Raw genomic sequence first — 19,810 nt, forward strand, 5'->3', positions numbered from 1 at the left:
AAGCGCGGATATAGCACACGAACGTCTCTTATCAAAGTGCGTAATCCCAACTATGGAATTCGGAGGTGACGGTGTGATGGTATGGTCCTGTTTTTCCTGGTTTGGCCTCGGACTCCATTTGTGGTGCCACGAACATTGAACTTCGAGAGGTATCTGAACATTCTGGAGAATGCAATGCTTCCTACTTTGTGGAAGTTTTCTACAGAACTGACCATTGTTTCTTTCAGAAAGACAATGCATCCTGTCATAAGGCTGCTGCTGTAACTGCGTGGTTTGTGAACATGAACGTCACCTCACTTGACTGGTCTCCATAGAGCCCTGATCTCAACCATTTGTGGGATGAACTGAAGCGTCGGGTGAGGTCAAGGATGTTTGCCCATAACAGTCCAGAACCTCAGTACATGTCTACAGGAAGAATGGTCCAAAATTCCCATTGTTCACTATCATATGCTTGTGGAAAGTATACCTCGTAGGTGTGCTTCAGTCATCGCAGCGAAAGGAGGTCCTACATCTTATTAAGATGAACGCCATGGCCGTTTGTTCCTCACACTATTGTGTCCGTTGACTTATTTCCAAACAATACACATATAAAAAGTTAAATAGACACTTTCTTTGTTATGGGTACTAAATCCACAATATCCACAATAAGGAATTTAATCACCACTCTCTGCTTCGTACGTGCATCTATACTACTTTTGTGGGTTGCGCTCGTGACAGTATGCACGCCATCCGCTATGTCGGAACAAGAAATTATTATTGTCAGTAGTAACGGTAAAGCCTGCGTAGCTCAGTCGGTATGGACGAAGCCCTTTGTTGGAAAGACCTGGGTTCGATTCTGTCCAAGACGTGAGGAACCGTTATCTAGTCTTTTTCGACTCAAGGTGAGTTAGCCGCCTCATACGGAGGTAGTTTTTTTTTTTTTTTTACTTGGAAACTCGGGTTTTTCGTCCCCAGAACAGGCAAACAGGCCCCGTGAACACAGGCATCTACAGACATACGATACTTTGGGAGGTCTTATAACCACCATATCCTTAAGTTGCGGTTGTGAGGTCCAACAATAGTTGGAAGGTCCTGGGCACTTAAGTGCCTGTTAGTGCCACTGGATGGAGAAGAAGTGACGGTCAAGTTTTCTGCCGTGCTCAAATAGAAAGCAAACGAAAAAAAAATATATATAAAAAATAGGAGGCATTACTTTTGTACTGCATCTTATAATTTGATTGGTCCAGCCAGTGATCGGTAATCCTTTTCAACTGAATAGTCATTTTAGTGAAAATAGCATTCAACCGATTGTTTCGAAAGCCGCACCTCGAAAAGGCCGCAATGATAGAAAGAAAATCTTGTGATATTTCTGCTTTAAATTGATTATATGCATAATCTTTTTAAAGTTCATGACAAGAAAAAGAACTGACTATTATTGATTAGTAGTTCCAGACGACTGTGTTTGTGTGTGTGTGTGTGTGTGGTGTTCCGAGCTGTCTGACAGATTAGTGGGAGTTCCAGATTTTCGTTTGAATGGAGATGGCCACAGATATTAGGGAAAGTAATTTAATATAATCGGGTTTCTAATATATGTTTTATTAACATAACTGATTTCTATTTTTCACTAATAACATTTATTTTAAATTTATTATAATTAAAAAAGCTTATTTTTCTGTTATTCAACTAAAAGTTTTAGGACTGTTTTGTTTTGATTTCTTGATGATTGGGTTGTTCTGAATTACAGCCGAAGCAACTAAGACTGTGATGTCAGGAACGTTGGAAATCATTTTAAATAATTAAACTACATTTAAGTTGTCCCCTCCTGTATAGTCTCCGTCTTAGTGTGTGTGTGTGTGTGTGTGTGTGTGTGTGTGTGTGTGTGTGTGTGTGTGTGTGTGTGTGTGTTTCGCCAGTTTTGCCTGCTGTGCAGAATGAATAACTTGACTCTTGGACGCAAGTGGCTTTCATTTCAAGAGACCCTTATAAAAATTCTTCGCGCCCTAGAAAGATTCGAATGCTTGTTCCATAATGGAACAAGCCTTTCCAACCAATGGGCGTCGTCGGTATCGACTGATTTCTTGAAGGAGAGGCGATTGTCCCTATCATCTCCTCTGCAGAATCTGCTACTAACAGACTACTGAACCTTTAAAGGCCTAAAGGCAGAAGAGACAAGGAATGGATTAAGGGTAATCGAACCCTTAATCACTTTTCACAATGGGCAATGGGCGTGCTTTGAGATTGTTGGTAAAATCTCTATGCTGTCTAAAAAAAAGTAACTGTGGTTTAATTATTGCAAGGAGATGGATGTCGCTAGGCAATTCATGCTGTTCAATCTCTAGATTCACTTTAAAGAAGGGCAAAACTAAAATTTTCGTAATCGATAATCTGATCGTTTGTTCCGTTAATCAAAAGACGTTCGTATTTAAATATGATAATTATTAAGTCGAGCAGCCTATTGGTCGATTAAAATGTACCAAATGGATGCTTCATTACTTTGTCTGAGAGAAGAATGTCATGTACAGGCTGGAGTAGCAATCAATTACGGGAGCACAAATAAGTACAAATATTGAGTTTAGACTTGCTTATATGGGATATACTTCTAGATATAAACAATATTTATTTGATGTAGGAAAGCTCATTAGACGGTTACCAAGAGTCACAGAATTAAATTTATTTAAGGTGCGATACTCTAATCCATAGAGAGGATAAAAGATTCCCCCTCCATCCTAAAAAATTCAGTTATTGAGATATTGATCTGTTACTGGGGTAACTAATACGACGCCTTGGAGTTATTAAGTGGCCTCTTAATGACCAGACTAAAAAAAAAAAAAAAAGTCAGTGAAAACAAGAAGCGATAAGTACATTAAAATTAAGAATTAAAGAATAATCTAAATTGATTTACAATATTTCATTTGCTAATTTTGAAAATGAATATTATTTATGAATGGAACATTGGAAATAATTTTAAATAATTAAACTACATTAGTTGTCCTCTCCTAATTATTCATATTTATGTAGAGAGTTAGGTTATTAAAGTGGCACGTCGCATGTTAACGGACACGCCTGATGAATAACATATTAACCCCTCTTCCCCTTACTCGAAACGGGTTGTATCATTCAGTAGTTGCAGTACTGGCACTGCAGTTGTTAATAGGCCTCACCATCTGGTTAATAGGCCCTAATGATTTGGGATTTTCCCTTAATAGCAGTAAATTAAATTATTCAAACCACGTTCACAAAAACACAGAAATTCTCGCTTACTTGTAAGCCTATTTCACCGAAAACTATATGCAGTGTGTTGAAATCTCAAAATAAAGAGAGACAGAAAAAAAAAAAAAAAAAAAAAAACTCGAGCATGCAAGAAAAAGCATCAGCGGATCAAGTTGACCAAAGGAAATGAACTTTTATCCATCGGTACGTGCTGATAAGGTACTGGTTTGTGTTGTGCGGTTGTATCGTGATTGTGCATTTTTTTTTTTTCCCTAGTATGTTGTGAACTTCTTGTTTTAATGTACTCTGCAATTATCTTTCAAGGACTTTTCGCAACGAGAGCCACGTAAACGTCGACATGAGAATTGGGGTTCACAGTGGAAGTGTTCTCAGCGGGTTGCTGGGCTTGAGGAAATGGCAATTTGATATCTGGTCTCGTGACGTCACAATCGCTAGTCGTACGGAACAGACGGGTAAACCCGGGTAGGTAGTGATCATCAAAAATTTGTTTATATCTTATCTACATGTTGTTCGTACTATTTTAATAGCTGTGCGGCTGTTATATCAAGATTTTCCTTCACCAGTTGGAATTACTTGAGTATTAGTTAATGACAGATAAACTAATTTATATTTAGTCACTCAAAGTGAGGTTTTTGGTTGCTTGTCATTATATTTATCAACTTGCTCGTTTTTTGGTGTTAGGTATATTTTTGAATTTGAGAATCAAAGTTTCTTTTCTCTCTCTCTCGTTGTTAATCTTTGTAGTGGGAATACTGCCAACAGCACTACTGTATCTTTATTTGGAAGTTTTTATTTTTCGTTGGTTGTTTCTGTCAATATTTCCGCTCTGGATTCTCTTGCCATTTTACGTCTCGGCACAAAATACCTTGAATTGCTGACTGCGTTAATTCTCGTTTCTACATTTAATTATAAGCAGGTGTGATATTATAGCTAATATTTGCTCCTGTGTGTTTACTTTGCGTTATTATTATTATACTGTGTTTATTATTGTTGTCTACTTAGTCAATTTCCTTATATTGTTTTGATTATTGGGATGTTTTGTATTTGTTGTCATTTTAATGTTTTTTTTTTTACCTTGTATTGTTTTCTTATCTGCACCTATATTTTCTCACATCCATAGTGGACTTGTCACGTGACTGACGTCGGTTCCGGTGAAGTTAATCAAGTGATAGCGTTATCACGTAGCTCTGTTGATTTCTCAGTTATCTGAGAGAAGTAGTTGCTACATACTTGCACCATGAAAGAAGCTGCCATGCTGATTTTATCCCATCTAATCATCCTTTTCATATCTCAAAGCAGCGTGTTAAGTCAGGATGTTTTGAATTCTTATTCAACTAATGTTGGTAATTATAAGACAAATATACAGTCTGCATATCTGCCAATTCGTGTGTTCCTTAGTAGTCTGAAGAGATTTCGATTTCTTCCTGTTTGCAGGAGGAAAACTGCTACCACCATACGAGACTAACAACTCACCTAATCTGAAAAGTTTACATAACAGTCCCTCACTTCATAAATGGGAAAAGAATTCAATTTTTTCAAACAAAAGAGCTGGATCGTTACTGAACTACGAAAGTACTTGAAAATTTTAATATAAAAATATTAAATGTCGGATAATTGTATGACTATTTAATATTGTAACTTTATATATATATATATATATGTATGTATGTATGTATGTAGAAAGTATTTTACCTTGGGTATAATAAATGTTAAAGATACCAAGCTATTTTAAACCTGGTTTTACTCCATTTCCCAAGTAAGCAAACAGACAAACTAGTCAAGTTTGCGCCTGCAAATGTTGCAAGTCTAACTGACCCTCCACATAGTGCAAGACCAACTGTATGACTATTTAATATTGTAACTATATATATATATATATATATATATATATATATATACCCAAGGTAAAATACTTTCTACTTTTATATCTCCTCCCGAGATTTTTATTTAATAAGGTTAAAACACCTTATGTAACTTGTTCTGGTAAAATACTTATAAGCTCTGTATTACTAAAATCTTGGTATTTCTAGCCTGGCTCCCACTGATGATACCTCAATAAAGGTCGAAACCGGTCTGGGTAGTGGCCCCTTGCCTTTAATACAAAGCATCATACATCTCCTCCAGGAGATGTGCTTTGCATTATGGGTAAATATTAAGATTAGTGATCAGAGCTTATTCTACTTTTACCATGAGTTGCCTTGGTCTTGCACTATGTGCAGGGTCAGCTAGACTTGCAACACTTGCAAGTCTAGCTGACTTGCAAGTGTTGTGTTCTACCTTTAGTGGATACCTGATGAAGGCTGAAACTAGTTGTATCATTCTCATTAAAACTTAATATTTTATCTCGGTTTAAAGTCATTAAATATCTATTTTTAAAATGTACCATAACAACCGAGTAGAAGCTCAGGAATACATTTATATATATATATATATACATTTATATATATATATATATATATATATAAATCAGCTAACACCTTTTATTCCTGTATAGGGAGTAGGCGAGGCCGTTTTAGCCCTATCTAACATTTGGAGACTGAGTGGGCAGTTCAATCTCGACTGGTAGCCAATCATAGATAGCTGGCCCAAGGCTATCACCAATTAAGCGGCACGCAGTGAAGAGACGGCTAACAAGTGCCACCATATCGTGGAACCTAAGCGTGGAACCTTAACACACTATTTTTAATGACTGAAAATAGTGTGAGTACCACGGTCGATTTTCTTCAGTTTACGGGACGAAAAACCTGCTTTCCAGTGCCAGAGATCGACTAACTCGGGAACCGGTCGAAAAAAGGCTGAAATTTTTTAGAAAAAATTCCTCTAGTCGACGACTAGAATCGACGCTCTTTCTTTGGGCGGTCCACTTCCACTATATATATATATATATATATATATATATATATATATATATATATATGAAAGATCCGTTAAAATTTCGATTTTTTTTTCATTAAAGTGTATGCCACAATCACACATTTAACTCCTCGCTAACACAAAAATATACAATAAATCAAAGCAAACTTAAAACATTCTATGCACACAACTCTACTAGAAGTGAAACACGAAAATCATTAAAAAGACACCTGACAAAAATTGCAGATATGTCTTAAAATAGATGGAATTTTGTTATAAAACATAAATGAATCGAAATGAAAGTTTTCATTTTATAACCCCCTCCCCACACCACATACACACACAAAAAGGAATTAATTACGCAGGATGTAGTACTGCACATATAAATGATCCATACGATAGTGAATCACTCAACGAGTGATGCGTAGTTAATTACTTTCGGTGCTAAATTTATTTCTATTAACTGCAATTTTTATTTTTGTTTACTTACAATCTTTCCTTTTCACGTAAGAGATATATTTTCAACAGTGAAATTATTATTATTATTACTAAGAGAGATCTCCAGGGAGTCAGAGACTGATCGAAGGAGGCCACACACTACACACACCAGCTATCATACTTATTCTTGAATTCATTCACACTGCTTGCACTCACAACATCCAATGCCAATCCATTCCAATCACGCACCGCCCTCTGAGAGAAAGGTCTAGCCCTGACACCCTTCTCGGCGGCCTTCAATCTCGGCTTCCAAGGATGCCCTCTCGTCCTTTCCCCATCTTCCATAAATTGAAAAATTCCATCAATTGAAATCCTGTATGACCCTTTCAGAAGTTTGTAAGTCTCAATCATATCACCCCTCTTTCTCCTGTTTGCTAGTGTCTGCAGTCTACAAATTCTCAATCTGTCTTCATAATCAGTATTCCACAATCCTGATATCATTTTTAACACTCTCCTTTGTACCTCTCCAATATATCAGAATCACAACTGAAACCAGGAGACCAGACCTGTGCACAATAGTCCAAGTGAGGTCTTATCAAGGCCTTGTAAAGAGGCAAAATAACATCCTTATCTTTACATGTGAATGTTCGTTTTAGCATTGCAATTATCTTTTGAGTTATACAGTTTAAAGTTTTAAAGTTATACACTTTAGTAGGATTCTCATTTCTTTTTAGTACTTAATTAAGGAAATTTTAATTAAAGTAATATAATAAGCTCAGTGAGTCTGTATTAAACAGACTATATGGATCTATATTCTTAAAATTCTTTCTTTAATCAGATGTGTACACATCACCTTGGCTACCAAGAAGTTGTTGCAAGGCAGTTATGATATTCAACCTGTTTATCGCCAGATATTTGATAACAACCGAAATGATTCAGAAACAGAAACATTTTTGATTTCTTCCATGAAGGTTCAGCAAGTATGATTCATTCTTACGGTGAAATATTTGATTATCTAGACTTATTTTAGCGAATAACTTCAAAGAAAATTAATCTGATACTGACTCTTTTTTACAGGAAACAAAAAGAGAATCTCTGTATCAAATGAGCAGTAAGGGTTCACTGCAATCTCTCTCTCCAGTACAAAGAGAATACACAAGGATAAAGGTGAATAAATGTCATTTAAATTTTGATTTGTAAACTTCATTCGTTTCTTTAAGTGAAATTCGTATTTAATCGGTTCTAGGAGAAATTTTTGAAAACAATTCTATTATAGTTCATTTTTCATAGATCAAACATGGCCTGTATGTTAGATAGAAAACAGTAGTCCAGGGTGAACAACTGACGCTGAATGGCAGTCAGTTGTTCATCCCCGACTACATAATGCGCCGAACAACGATAGAGCCAAGAGGTTAATAGTTTTCAGAAGAAAGTGGGCCGAATACTGTTTCCCACACGCAATCATGTTTGCTTATAGTAAGAAACTGAATGAAATCAAACCAAAATTTTTATATATTTAAAGTTTTACAGTCATTTTAATCACGGAATTCCAGAATGAAATCGAAGTTGAATGTAATATTTCAATCATGCAGTTGCAAATCCAATAGGTAATGACAATCAAGAAGATTGTCCCAAAAGACCGAGTATGTGTGACTTTCCAACTAATTTTTTATTTCTTTGTTTGTTTATTTTATTTTATTTTTGAATTATGCTACAAACCACCATGAATGGAGACTAAGTTCAAATTTGCAAATATAAATCATTAACTGGTATATTCATATTTGATATTGACATACGACTTACTACATATCTAGATTAGCTAGTCTCATTCGGTGGTCACATTTCTCCTTTACTGTTTATTAAGATGAAGATTCATTAAGATATATCCGATTAAGAGCCATAATCCACTAGACTCATGTTATTAATAATACTGCTAATTCAAGCCAAATCCCAATCAAGTATCTGACTATGATATGGCCTTTCGACAAACTTAACACCAGATGCACTTAATAATTTGCTGTACTTGTTTCAGAAAAAAAATGTTGAAAGGTCATATTCATATCCACTATTCACTTCGATATTATGGTTTTATTTGGATATAAATGAAAGTATTAGAAGGACGATACAAAGAATATATGTTATGAAGAGGAGAACAAATACTACTGAAAAGGAAAACGATAGATATATTGTAGGAGGTGAAATCGTGGCAGTTATGAACACAGTTGCGAATCTAAACATTTATTACAGACCAGTCTAGTTTACGGAATGGTTAACGTATCCGTTTTCTAACCAGCAGGCTGCAGGTTCGAAACCGATCTTGGGCAGGTGTGTTTTGTGAGTCCTTAAGTCCTTCCCTTGCTTGTTGAAGGTTTGATTGGTCTTTAGAGCAGTGTTTCCGAATTATATAGAAATATATATATATATATATATTTAGATCCGAATAAAGAACCATGAAGCTTTTCATTTTAAACACAAAGTATAAAGAAAATGCTGTATTGCGGTTATGACCGTCTATGATCTTCATGTGCGCTGTTGTAATAAAAGAAAAGACACGAACCAGAAAAATTAGTAAAAGGTAAATATACAAGCTTTTCGAAAATCGTGTCTTTTATTACAATGCTGTGAGTAATTTATAGATTCAAAGACAATATTGAAATATCGAATAAAAATACTTTAGGTTTATGGAAATAAAATGATTCAAATATTTGTTATTAGTGAAATACTCGGTTTTTTTTTAAGTTTCTAATTTTATTAATATAATTTACGTCAATTTTTTACTTTGTTTCATATTATTAATCTTTACTGATAAAAAACGCAGTTGTGGTTTTATGTTTAACTGAAAATTCACAATTTTTCAAAAATTAAAAAACTAAAAATAAATAGATTTTGTTATTTAACAGAGAAATCACACTATCTTGATAATCTTATCGCTCCCCGCTCTGTTGGACTGTTCAGCCACTGCATGGATGCAAGATAAATCATGAAAATGACGGATATAAAACTGAAATCGAAATATATAAAACTGTTTCTTGTAGCCAATCAAAAAAAGAAAGAAAAAACTTGTCTCTTATTCTTTGCTATCCAGAGCATTTTAATAATGTGGTAATACCCCATTTTCTTACTTGTATGTGTAAACATAACTTCTACCATTGATTAAGCTCTCAGTATCTCCACGGGTCCAGCAACCACTACATAAGGCCAAAATGTCCTTATGATCCTTATGAAACTAATGACCCTTCCCATAATTCATGGCAACATACAACTGAATGGAAGTACGCTGTGCATAATGATACATTTTGCTCGGACCTGCTCAGCAGTAGGCCAAGCCTACTGCTGAGCAGGTCCGAGATTTCACACAAAGTTGTCTGGGAGCCTCTATGGAGTATTCTGAGTGAATGCTTTCAGATCACTTAGTGAGGTTAAGAGAGATTTTTTAGATCACTCACCGAGTTTTGGAGATCGTTTGTAACTTTATATAAATTACTTCCATATTTGTCGTGATGTTACTTCATGTACTCACGCTTGGGTAAAGGATAAATATGAAAATATTATTATTACGTGATCTTTCCAGGGAATCCAACAACTCATCGAGGGAGGGCACCTCCTCTACAACTCTCTGTCGCCACTACTCAATTCACCAACTACAACGAACCACAACTACCATCATCATTATCTACACCAACGCCATCTACCGTCCACGACCATCACCACTAGTATTTTCACAGACAACCACAAACATGCATGCCCAAGGCGGGATTCGAACCTACAGTCTTTTGGGTGGAGGGCAGATACACTAACCACTCGGTCAACTAGGCCAGCTAATATAAATCTAATTTCTTGTTAAGTATAATTTAATTTTTATCAGTTATTTGTTCCTTTCACTCAAGTCCTAATAACCGATATGCAACACAACATTATTAAGAACGCACAATTCCAAAATACTGAGTTTATATTGCGATTTTCTATAATAGACTGCTGGGATTTTGTTATTTTTTTTTTTTTAATTTCTTCTTTGAAATAACCTACTGCAAAACAGAAAGCAGAAATTTGGTCATTCATTCACCAAGAACATGCCCGGTATGTCAGATTAATCTCTCATACAATAAGGATGCAGTATAACTCCAAACACTAATTTTTGTATATGATACAAGTAATCCATACATATACAATTAACCAATACACAAGTATTTATTTTTATATATACCGTATATATACACACACACACACACACACACACACAAACAAGTATATACAAGTTAAGGGGGATAGTAAATCCCGTATTATTTTATTTTATGTCGCCGGAAAAAATAACATCTTAGCTCTTTAACAAGTATATACAAGTAACTTTATATATACGCAGGCTATTTACCTTTAATCGTCATCATTTACATGGTCTTTTTCGAAGTAACTACTGTGAGACGCGATGCATTTGTCCCAACGTTGCGTCCACTTCTTAAACACATGTAAGAGTCCGTTTTTTGAGAGTTCTTTCAAAACCGCCTCCGCAGCTTTTACAAATGCTTTGTTGCTTTCGAAATGGCGGCCTCTTAGTGGTTTCTTGAGCTGAGGAAACAGCCAGAAATCGCACGGTGCGAGATCAGGACTGTAAGGAGGATGTGGTAAGATATCTGTGTTTGTTCTTCTGCAAAACGTCCACTACACAACCAGCAATATGTGGCCTTGCATTATCGTGGTGCAATAAGAAACCATTCTTCAGCAATGGACGCTTCCTTTTGACGTGCTTGATGATAATCGCTGCTGTGTTGATCATTGTCTCTGTGATGGACGTTGAAGGTCTTCCCTCACGTTCAAGATCTTCCACATTTTGCCTTCCTTCCTTAAAAGTTTTATGCCAGCGAAAAACACTTGCCCTCGACATTGCTTCATCGTGGAAAGCTTCGCATATCATGTTAAAAGTGTCCGATGCCGATTTTTGCAAACGCACGCAAAATTTAATCGCACAACACTGTTCCAAGGACGCTTCCATTTCGAAGACTGGTCGCGCCTCGTAGGCGCGCCGATGAGCACTTGCGTTTAGTCACATGACACTCTGGCACATCAGCCCGTATACGCCATCTATCAACCTCTTTTGTTAATACATACAGCAACATTTCTTTATTCCACAGAAATTAATACTGTGATGAGTGGTTTCGCCACAGTAAAATGAGTCTTATTACTTATTGAACAGCCCACGTATATATAACTACTTTATTGACTAACTACTTGTATTCACTTTTTTTGTAATAACCCTGAGAAATTAGAAATTTGGTCATTCACAGAAAATGCGTGTAGCCATGTGATATTATATATTAATCTCCCCTACAATAAAGATACAGCGAAACCTCCAAACACCAGTATTTTATATAATCCCATATACAAATGGTATATAATATATACCATTACATATACCATTTGTATATATTATATACCATTACATATACCATATGTAATATATATATATATATATATATATATATATATATATATATATATATATATATATATATAGACAGATACATTGATAAAGAACCTTTATCTGGTCTCTTTCGACGAAAGGTGAGTTAGCCGGTCTCATATCAAGTAGGGAATTTTTTTCATCTGGAAACTGGGGTGTTTCGTTCCCCAGAACAGACAAACCGGCCAGTAAACACACGCATTTACAGATATAGGACACACCGGGAGGCATAGGGCTAATCACCTTATCCTCGATACGGTAGCTGTTAAATGTATTATATTAATTAAATTAATTCTATTGATTAATTATATATAAATCACACACACACACACACACAGCCTGTGTAACTCAGTGAACAGTGAAAATGGTGTTTGCCCTCCCCAGTACTAGGTCGCACGAAGAAAGAGCATCCCGAGTTCGATTCTAGTTGCCGATTAGAGAAACTCTTGCTAAGCCTTTCTTCGACTCGGTATCTGAATTAGTCATTCTCTCACATTGGAAAGAGGGTTTTATTTCCCGGAAACTCGATATTTTCGTGCCGTAAACTCAAGAAAATCGACCGTAGAACTAACACTATTTCAGACATTGGATGCCACTTAAAATTTGTGATGGTCTTGGGCCAACTATCTCTGAATGGCTACCAGTGGAGATTGAGCTGCTCACTCAGTCTCCAAAAAGTTAGATAGAATTAAAACGGCTTCGCGTATTAGTACGAGAATAAAAAAAAAAAATATATATATATATATATATATATATAGAACACATAATTATAAAATGTTGAGTATAAATTGCAGTTCTCTAATAACAATCTGTGATTATTTACCTTGCAATGCGAATGTTTTTTTTTTTTTTTTTTTAATGTATAATCCTTAGGCCAAGAGTATCTTACAGAATTATCACCATGTAGCATAAAAGGAAATATAAGCAAAGGCTTTAAAATACAAGAAATCACAATAATCAAAATATATGGAAAATCCATTGTGGTATTTATTGCTTATTTGCTTAGCTGCTTATTGAAGGTCTAAAGTGGATTGAAAAAGTCTATATCTGATCTCTACATCAAGGTTTCCGGATTATGTAAAAATAAATTTAAAAAAAAATACCAAAAATATATAAAATGAATAAAAATAGCAAAAATCCTTAGCCAACCACGGTACTAATGTACTATAGGTTTACAGAAAAAAAAAATTACAGCAACCAAATAGAATCGATGGGGCCACATAAAAAAAATCTCACTCGCCTTGCGTTAGAATGTACCTCTTTTGATAAGAATTTAATGGAGCACATGAAAGAATTAATTCTGCTCCAGTATAGTCTAATGATATCCGTTTAACCCTAAGATAAAATAATTTGCTTGAAAACGAGTCTTACAGCTCATCGATAAATTACTTTACTCTCTATTTTTTATTTTTATTTTTTTTTTATGACACATGTTATTCTGTGACGAAGTACAATGTATGGACTCCCATATACTCTCACAACAAAACACTAAATCTCCACTTCCCTTTTTGAAAACATTAATACAATTCATGGAAGAATTCTTTTGAATATTCTAGAGGCCTGATACAAATCTTATTCTCTGAATTCGATTAAAAAATTAATAATTTCCTTTTTTTTTCTTGCAGTTAAATGAACTAATGTGTCCTTTTTTTTTTTTTTTTTTCGCAAACCGAAGTTCAGAATCCCGTCTAGATGACGCAACGAACATTTCTAAAACTTTTCAGTGGAAGCCGAATTAACTGGTCTCATATACGAAGGTAGAGGGAATTTTTCTTCTTGGAAACTCACGCTTTTCTTTCTGCAAAACACAAACCTTTTGAATAATATTTAATGCAGATTAACAGTCGTGATGATAAACTGGCGTCATAGATTTATTGATTTGATGTTGTCATAAGCAATAACCTTCTTTCCTTCCATTTCCAGAACTAAAAAAAAAAAAAAGAAAGAAACTTTTACCGTTACTTCTGCGATCAGTTCATTAACAAAGAATTTATTGTATATTTGATACTCGTACACAGTATTAGCTCGAGGGTATGTGGCGCCCCTAGTCCAGTTTTATCAACGCACTGTAAGACAAGACAGGCATCATAAAATTCTTTATTGCTAAAAGCAGTTTATAGTTATTGCCAAAAAAGTGGCAACTTTTTGTACTATTACTCCGACTAATACTATTCTTTTTTTTTTTTACGATGTTGGCGCCCCAAAGTCATTGCGTCCCTAAGCCTATACCCATTGTACCTAAGCCTACAGCAGGCCCTGCTTGTACATATTGTCAATATCATAACTTTAAATAATACGTTTTCGGTAATTAAGACAGCTTCCTCTGTAAACTACGTATTTTGGAAAGACCTGGGTTTTATTCTCGTCGAAGTACGAAAAGGACCTTCAAAGTGGACTTTAACCGGTGTCACACGATTGTGGCAGTGTTTTTCATCTTTCACAAATGTAAAACCCTAGAAATCACGAAGTATAATTGGTTGTAATAAAGATAGTGCCGTATCCCGATATGAGTCTCACAGTCAGTCATATGCTGATTAATTAATTTCTGCCCATCTTTGTTCGCTAAGTAGGATTATTTTGCCATCTATAGAAAGAAAACAAAACAAAACAAAAATGGGGACTAAGTAACTAGCACTATTTGTAGTCTAATAGACTCTGAGGTTCATTGCAAACGTTGCTGGAAGTTTAGTTTGAGTTGGAATTCAGGCTATGAAACAAGTGTTTTGTGTCAGTCATTTACGTGTGTTTTCGAGTTACTGTTTTTTTTTCTTTTGTTTTTTTAAGGATGAAGCAAACATCCGATTTTCATTTTTTTCTTAAGTTATAAGGTTAACCATAGAGGGTTTCTTCCTCCACAACAGTTCAGTAAGTGAAACTTAAGTGCAAGCATACTGTCATGCTATCCATCACAGTAAGCTTGCACTTAGATAAGTACATTTAAACAGACCGAAGTATATAAGACATGGCATCCAATGAGTGAGTGTCATTCAGTGTCTTGTCCTACAAAAACCGAACAAAAGAAAGTTTGTTGAGGAAAAATAATCTCACGCCTAAGCGATCACGGGGAGCTCTACTGATATTTTTTCAAATTTTATGCCTTAGGGAAGCCTATTTCTGCATTTACCTCTCTATTAGATTCCGCTGTAACGATGTAGTTACCAAACCTACTCGGCAATCAATGTAAGATTTTTCTTCATTAATAACTTTTATTTTGTTTTTCCCATAGCGACAAACAAGTGTTACTGAAGTGCTGTCGTCACGTAGAAGAACAGTGCTTGGGAGTAGGTAAGTATGCATACATTATTATTATTATTATTATTTATATTCCATTAACAGAGTTCACAGTAGAAGACTAATTAAGAAATATGAAACAACATAACGAAATCTTTAACTGACAAATAAGTCCAAAACGGTACTTTTAGGGACATCTCACATTTTACGATGATATCTAGTCAATTATTTTGGTTAAGGCCCGAATGTTAATGCTCAAATATGACAATTTGAACTATTGTTGCTTTCATGTTTCAAAGTCGTTGAATTTCAATCTCTAGATCCCTATACTTGGTTTGTTTACCATGCACTTTTTTTTCTCTACTCTACTATCCCCTGGCATCGGCACATCAATAAACCAGACACGTTGTTGTTTGACTACAGTGATGTCTGGTATATTATACTCTAGATATCCATCTATCAGAATCATAAAAGTCCCATAAAATCTTTGAATTTTTAATTTTCAATAACTTTTTCAACTGTGTGTTCCCAAGGAGTTTTGCAAGTTGGGAAACCATATTTCCTAAACAAGTCCCAGTGTACAATTTTTGCTACCCGCTCATACAGACTATAAGTCTGCACGAGCGATTTTGCTGCAAGAACTAATTAGATTATCAACTGTCTCTTCTTTTTCTCTGCATAGTCGGCATTTGCTATCTTTACGGATCTTTTCAATCTTCGCTTTTATTGCATTCGTTTCTAGTATTTGTCTTTGAGCAGAGTATTGCACATTCTGTCTCTTTCTTGATGTTTGCCGTGCTGAAGCCACTGTCAAGTTAAGTGACTGTCAACTTGAACTTCAACATCCTTCAAATATTGACCAAATGAAGTACTTTATTTTTCCAAATTTCTGATCTATTTTGCCATTTCTTTATTCTTGTATACTGCTTTTTTGAATCTACTATATTCACTACTTTTTCTTTGTCAGCTTCAAGAGCAGCATGTTTTCTGTGCCATCCTTGATCTAATCCAGCCTCACCTTTGTTCTACTATTTGCTTCACTTGTCAAAGGCCACGTTTCCTGGCTATGTATAACCAGCCCATATCACTGCGAGAGTGCAAGGCATGATTCGCTGTCATTAATTTTCGTGTTTTGCGATCAACTGCGTACAAATCGACCTTGTGTCCAGTCAATTATCCCTGCAGTGTATTTGATTATAGGGATGGCTCATGTATTGATTGCAGTTATAGTGTTGCATCCATTCAGTTTGGACCTTAGAACTTTTCTCTTTCCAGATATTCAGATTCTGTTTTCATTTTTGACTTCTGAACTCAAAATATCATTTGCCTCAAGAATTCCTGGGTATTTGTAGGATTTGTTCTGGGACAAGTTTTTAATTTTCTTTCCATCTACAAATGTGATTCCTTGACTGCTTGTTATTTTCCCTGGGACAATGGAGAGTGCTGCTCATTTCTCAAGTTCAAATTCTACACAAATTTCTTCACTGAAGATTAGGAATGTATTGAGCAGTGACTCAATTTCACTGGATGAATTTCCGAGCTTAAGATAATTATAATCATCATCTCATTAGCAGCAAATATTTAAAATGCCTTCCTTAAAAAACGTTAGTGTAAGGCATAAACATGAGAGACAGAGCGCTTAAGATTCATTGAAATAATATATATATTTTGTTACCGATTTTAATATACATCAATTACCTTAAGAGCCTCCGTAGCGCAGTCGGTATAAACGAAGCCCTTTGATCGGAAAGACCTGGGTTCGATTTCCGTCCATGACGTGAGGAACCTTATCACTTTCGACTGGTGAGTCAGCCGGTCTCATAAGGAGGTAAGGTTTTTTCACCCGGAAACTCTGGTTTTTCTTCCCTCAGAACAGGCAAACAGGTCCGTGAGCACACACGGATCTACAGTCAAAAATACATACTTAAAAATCCCTCATTTGAGGACTTAGCCGGTCCTAAGGTCCTAAGGATGAGGAAAATTGGCCTCATGTATAATTCATAGTATTGAATGCGCGTGACATGATTTCGCTAATTAAAGAGTGCTGTGTGAAATAAATTTAAACTGTTTATTTAAAAAATTATTACGCATTCCTTTAAGAAATAAAAAATATATATATAAATTGAAAACCAAACGGCTATTTTTCTGGCATCCTTAATAATAATTAAGGGGATACAAATCCCTTGTTGTTCAACTGCCAGTAAGCAAAACTCTAAGATCGAGAACTACGAATCTATAAGTTTCATATATACCGAAAAACTATCGGCGAATCTAAGTGTAAATGACCACTTGGTAGTACAACACCAAGGCAACTCGATACCCTCACTATCCTTGATATTTTCTCATAATGTAAAAACACAACCCCTAGGGGATGTAATACTGTATAGTTCGCCCACCGTTTGTAGATCTCTCCTTTGCATTTTGCCAAGAATAGTCGATTCATGCTGAAGGGGAGAAAGAAATGAAGGATGTACTAATTGGTCGCCAACATGCGAAATCACGTGCTTTCTTGTCTGTCGCTGTACTAGTACTAGCTTGATTTTTGTTGTCGCTTTTTTTGCATTATTTTTTATTATTAATTTGTATGATGGATCCAGTACAGTCAACAAGTTCTATTGTTAAACGTTTCAGTATCTCTTGCAAAAGAATATTGAATAATGTGCTGACATTCTGCGAAAAAAGAATCGTCTCCTTGTTCTCCTTTCTCAAGTCATAAAACGTGCAAGTATAATTGCGGGCGTATCGGGGTCGACTGTTAAAAGAATTCGTAGGGAATCAAAAGGTAAAGGTAAGCCAAAATTTAAATCTCCTAAAAAAAGCGCCAGAGTAAAGAAAACCATCGAAACCGTAGCTTAATGATTTTGACGTTATAAGAAGAACTATTCACGAATTTTACGTGGTCGAGAAAAGAGTGCCAACTGTTCCGAAATTGATTCCTGTGCTTAAAGGAAAAATTAATTTTCCTTGGAAAAGAGAAACTTTAATCAAAATACTTCATGAAATCGGATTTTGTTTTAAAAAGTCCCAGAATAAAAGGAAACTTATCATGGAGCGAAGTGACATTGTTTTATCTAGAACGCAGTATTTGAAAGCAATAAGACGTTTCAGGGAGGAGAAAAGACCGATTGTATATCTAGATGAAACTTGGATTGATAGTAATTTAACTTATGAAAAATGTTGGCAGTCTAGAGAAGAATGTGGAGTGCTACAAACCGGAAATGCCTCACGGCGCATAATAATTTTGTGTGCGGGTGGAGAAATGGGTTTTTTACCGAATTCAAACTTACTATACAAAGCCAATTACCATAGGCAAATGAATTCTAACCTTCAAAAAGTGGGCAGAAAAAAACTCATTCCAAACTTTCCTGAAAATGCTGTTGTTATAATTGATAACGCTTCATATCACTCTATTCGATTAAACAAAGTTCCAAATTGGTCTAATAAGAAGCAAGTTCTTATGGATTGGCTCTCTGCAAATAACATTTCTCATTCCCCAGATATGCGAAAAATTGAATTGCTTAATTTGGTCAAAAGAAACTCGCCCACAACTAAACTATTTAAATTCGACACGATGCTCAAAGAGCATGGATTTCTAGCTTTGAGGCTACCACCATATCATTGCGATATTAATGCTATTGAGTATGTTTGGGCAGAAGTGAAAAGTTTCATTCGCCATCGGAACGTAACTGGAAATATTGACATGCTGAAACTTTTTGAGCTTTCAGAACAGGCGATTGACAGTATTATAGTTCAAAACTGGGGTAAATATTGCTTTCATGTCACCTCATTGGAAAATATGTGTTGGGACAGAGACGGAATTATCGAAGAATTATGCGAACCTTTGATGACCAGTTTAAGTGAAAGTGATGGCGATTCGGACACCGATTCAGGTGACTATGAAGATTAAAAGGATTTGATAATGGTATTTTTTTCCAGCCTTTTTTCTTTGAATGGGTTTGTTAAAAGAGTCACAACAAATCATAAATAATTAATCAGTTTAGGACATTAAAGCGTCTCAGTTCTCTCAACTGTAAGTTTAGAATATCTAAGTTCATTTGAAAAAATTTCTGTTTTTCTGTATAATTATTTTTATTTTATAGAAAACTTTCTTAAAAATAAACTTAGTTAAATTTTTATTTTATGCCATGCCTTTTTTAATTTTGTTAATATTCTACGTACATTTTTCCAACTGTTATACAAGCAAAATAGTTACACTTTAAAAACTACAATGTTCGAAAGAAAAGCTAAATTTTCCGACCTGTAATAATAAACAAACACATCCCAGAAGACTGATTGATTACCCTATTCGGAATGGATTCTCCTTTTTCTGGCATGCGCAGAAGTGTCGAGGGACCTCTAATCGGTGGGTGAACTATAATTACATTATGAGGAGAGGTCACGACCCAGACCGGTTTCAACCTTTTTTGAGGTCTCATCAGTGATGATCTTAGAGTTTTGCTTACTGGCAGTTGAACAACAAGAGATTTGTATCCCCTTAATTATTATTAAGGATGCCAGAAAAATAGCCGTTTGGCTTTCAATTTATGTTATAATATACAAACACACCTTTATGGCATTCGTATAGTAAAGGTATGTAAGTTCATTTCACTTAAACCTTGTTAT

General features: G+C 35.3%; 1 protein-coding gene and 1 long non-coding RNA gene across 4 annotated transcripts in view; one reads left to right on the plus strand and one right to left on the minus strand.

Moving 5' to 3' along the window:
* Positions 1 to 19,810, minus strand: part of LOC150100954 (uncharacterized) — a 184,037-nt gene that overhangs the window by 151,531 nt on the left and 12,696 nt on the right. The gene's annotated exons all lie outside the window — the stretch shown is intronic.
* The window catches only part of LOC150100955 (adenylate cyclase type 2-like), a 176,415-nt gene that overhangs the window by 91,994 nt on the left and 64,611 nt on the right, over positions 1 to 19,810 (plus strand). For all 3 annotated transcript variants that reach the window (XM_090401092.1, XM_090401093.1, XM_090401094.1), the window contains 4 exons: positions 3,514 to 3,672; positions 7,340 to 7,481; positions 7,579 to 7,668; positions 15,183 to 15,241. In XM_090401092.1, the coding sequence (XP_090257218.1) occupies positions 3,514 to 3,672; positions 7,340 to 7,481; positions 7,579 to 7,668; positions 15,183 to 15,241 (450 nt within the window). The remainder of the gene's footprint in view (positions 1 to 3,513; positions 3,673 to 7,339; positions 7,482 to 7,578; positions 7,669 to 15,182; positions 15,242 to 19,810) is intronic.

This window comes from Typopeltis vanoorti, chromosome 12 (assembly GCF_054136105.1).
Source record: "Typopeltis vanoorti isolate ZY-2024b chromosome 12, IOZ_Tvanoo_1.0, whole genome shotgun sequence".
NCBI lineage: Eukaryota > Metazoa > Arthropoda > Arachnida > Uropygi > Thelyphonidae > Typopeltis > Typopeltis vanoorti.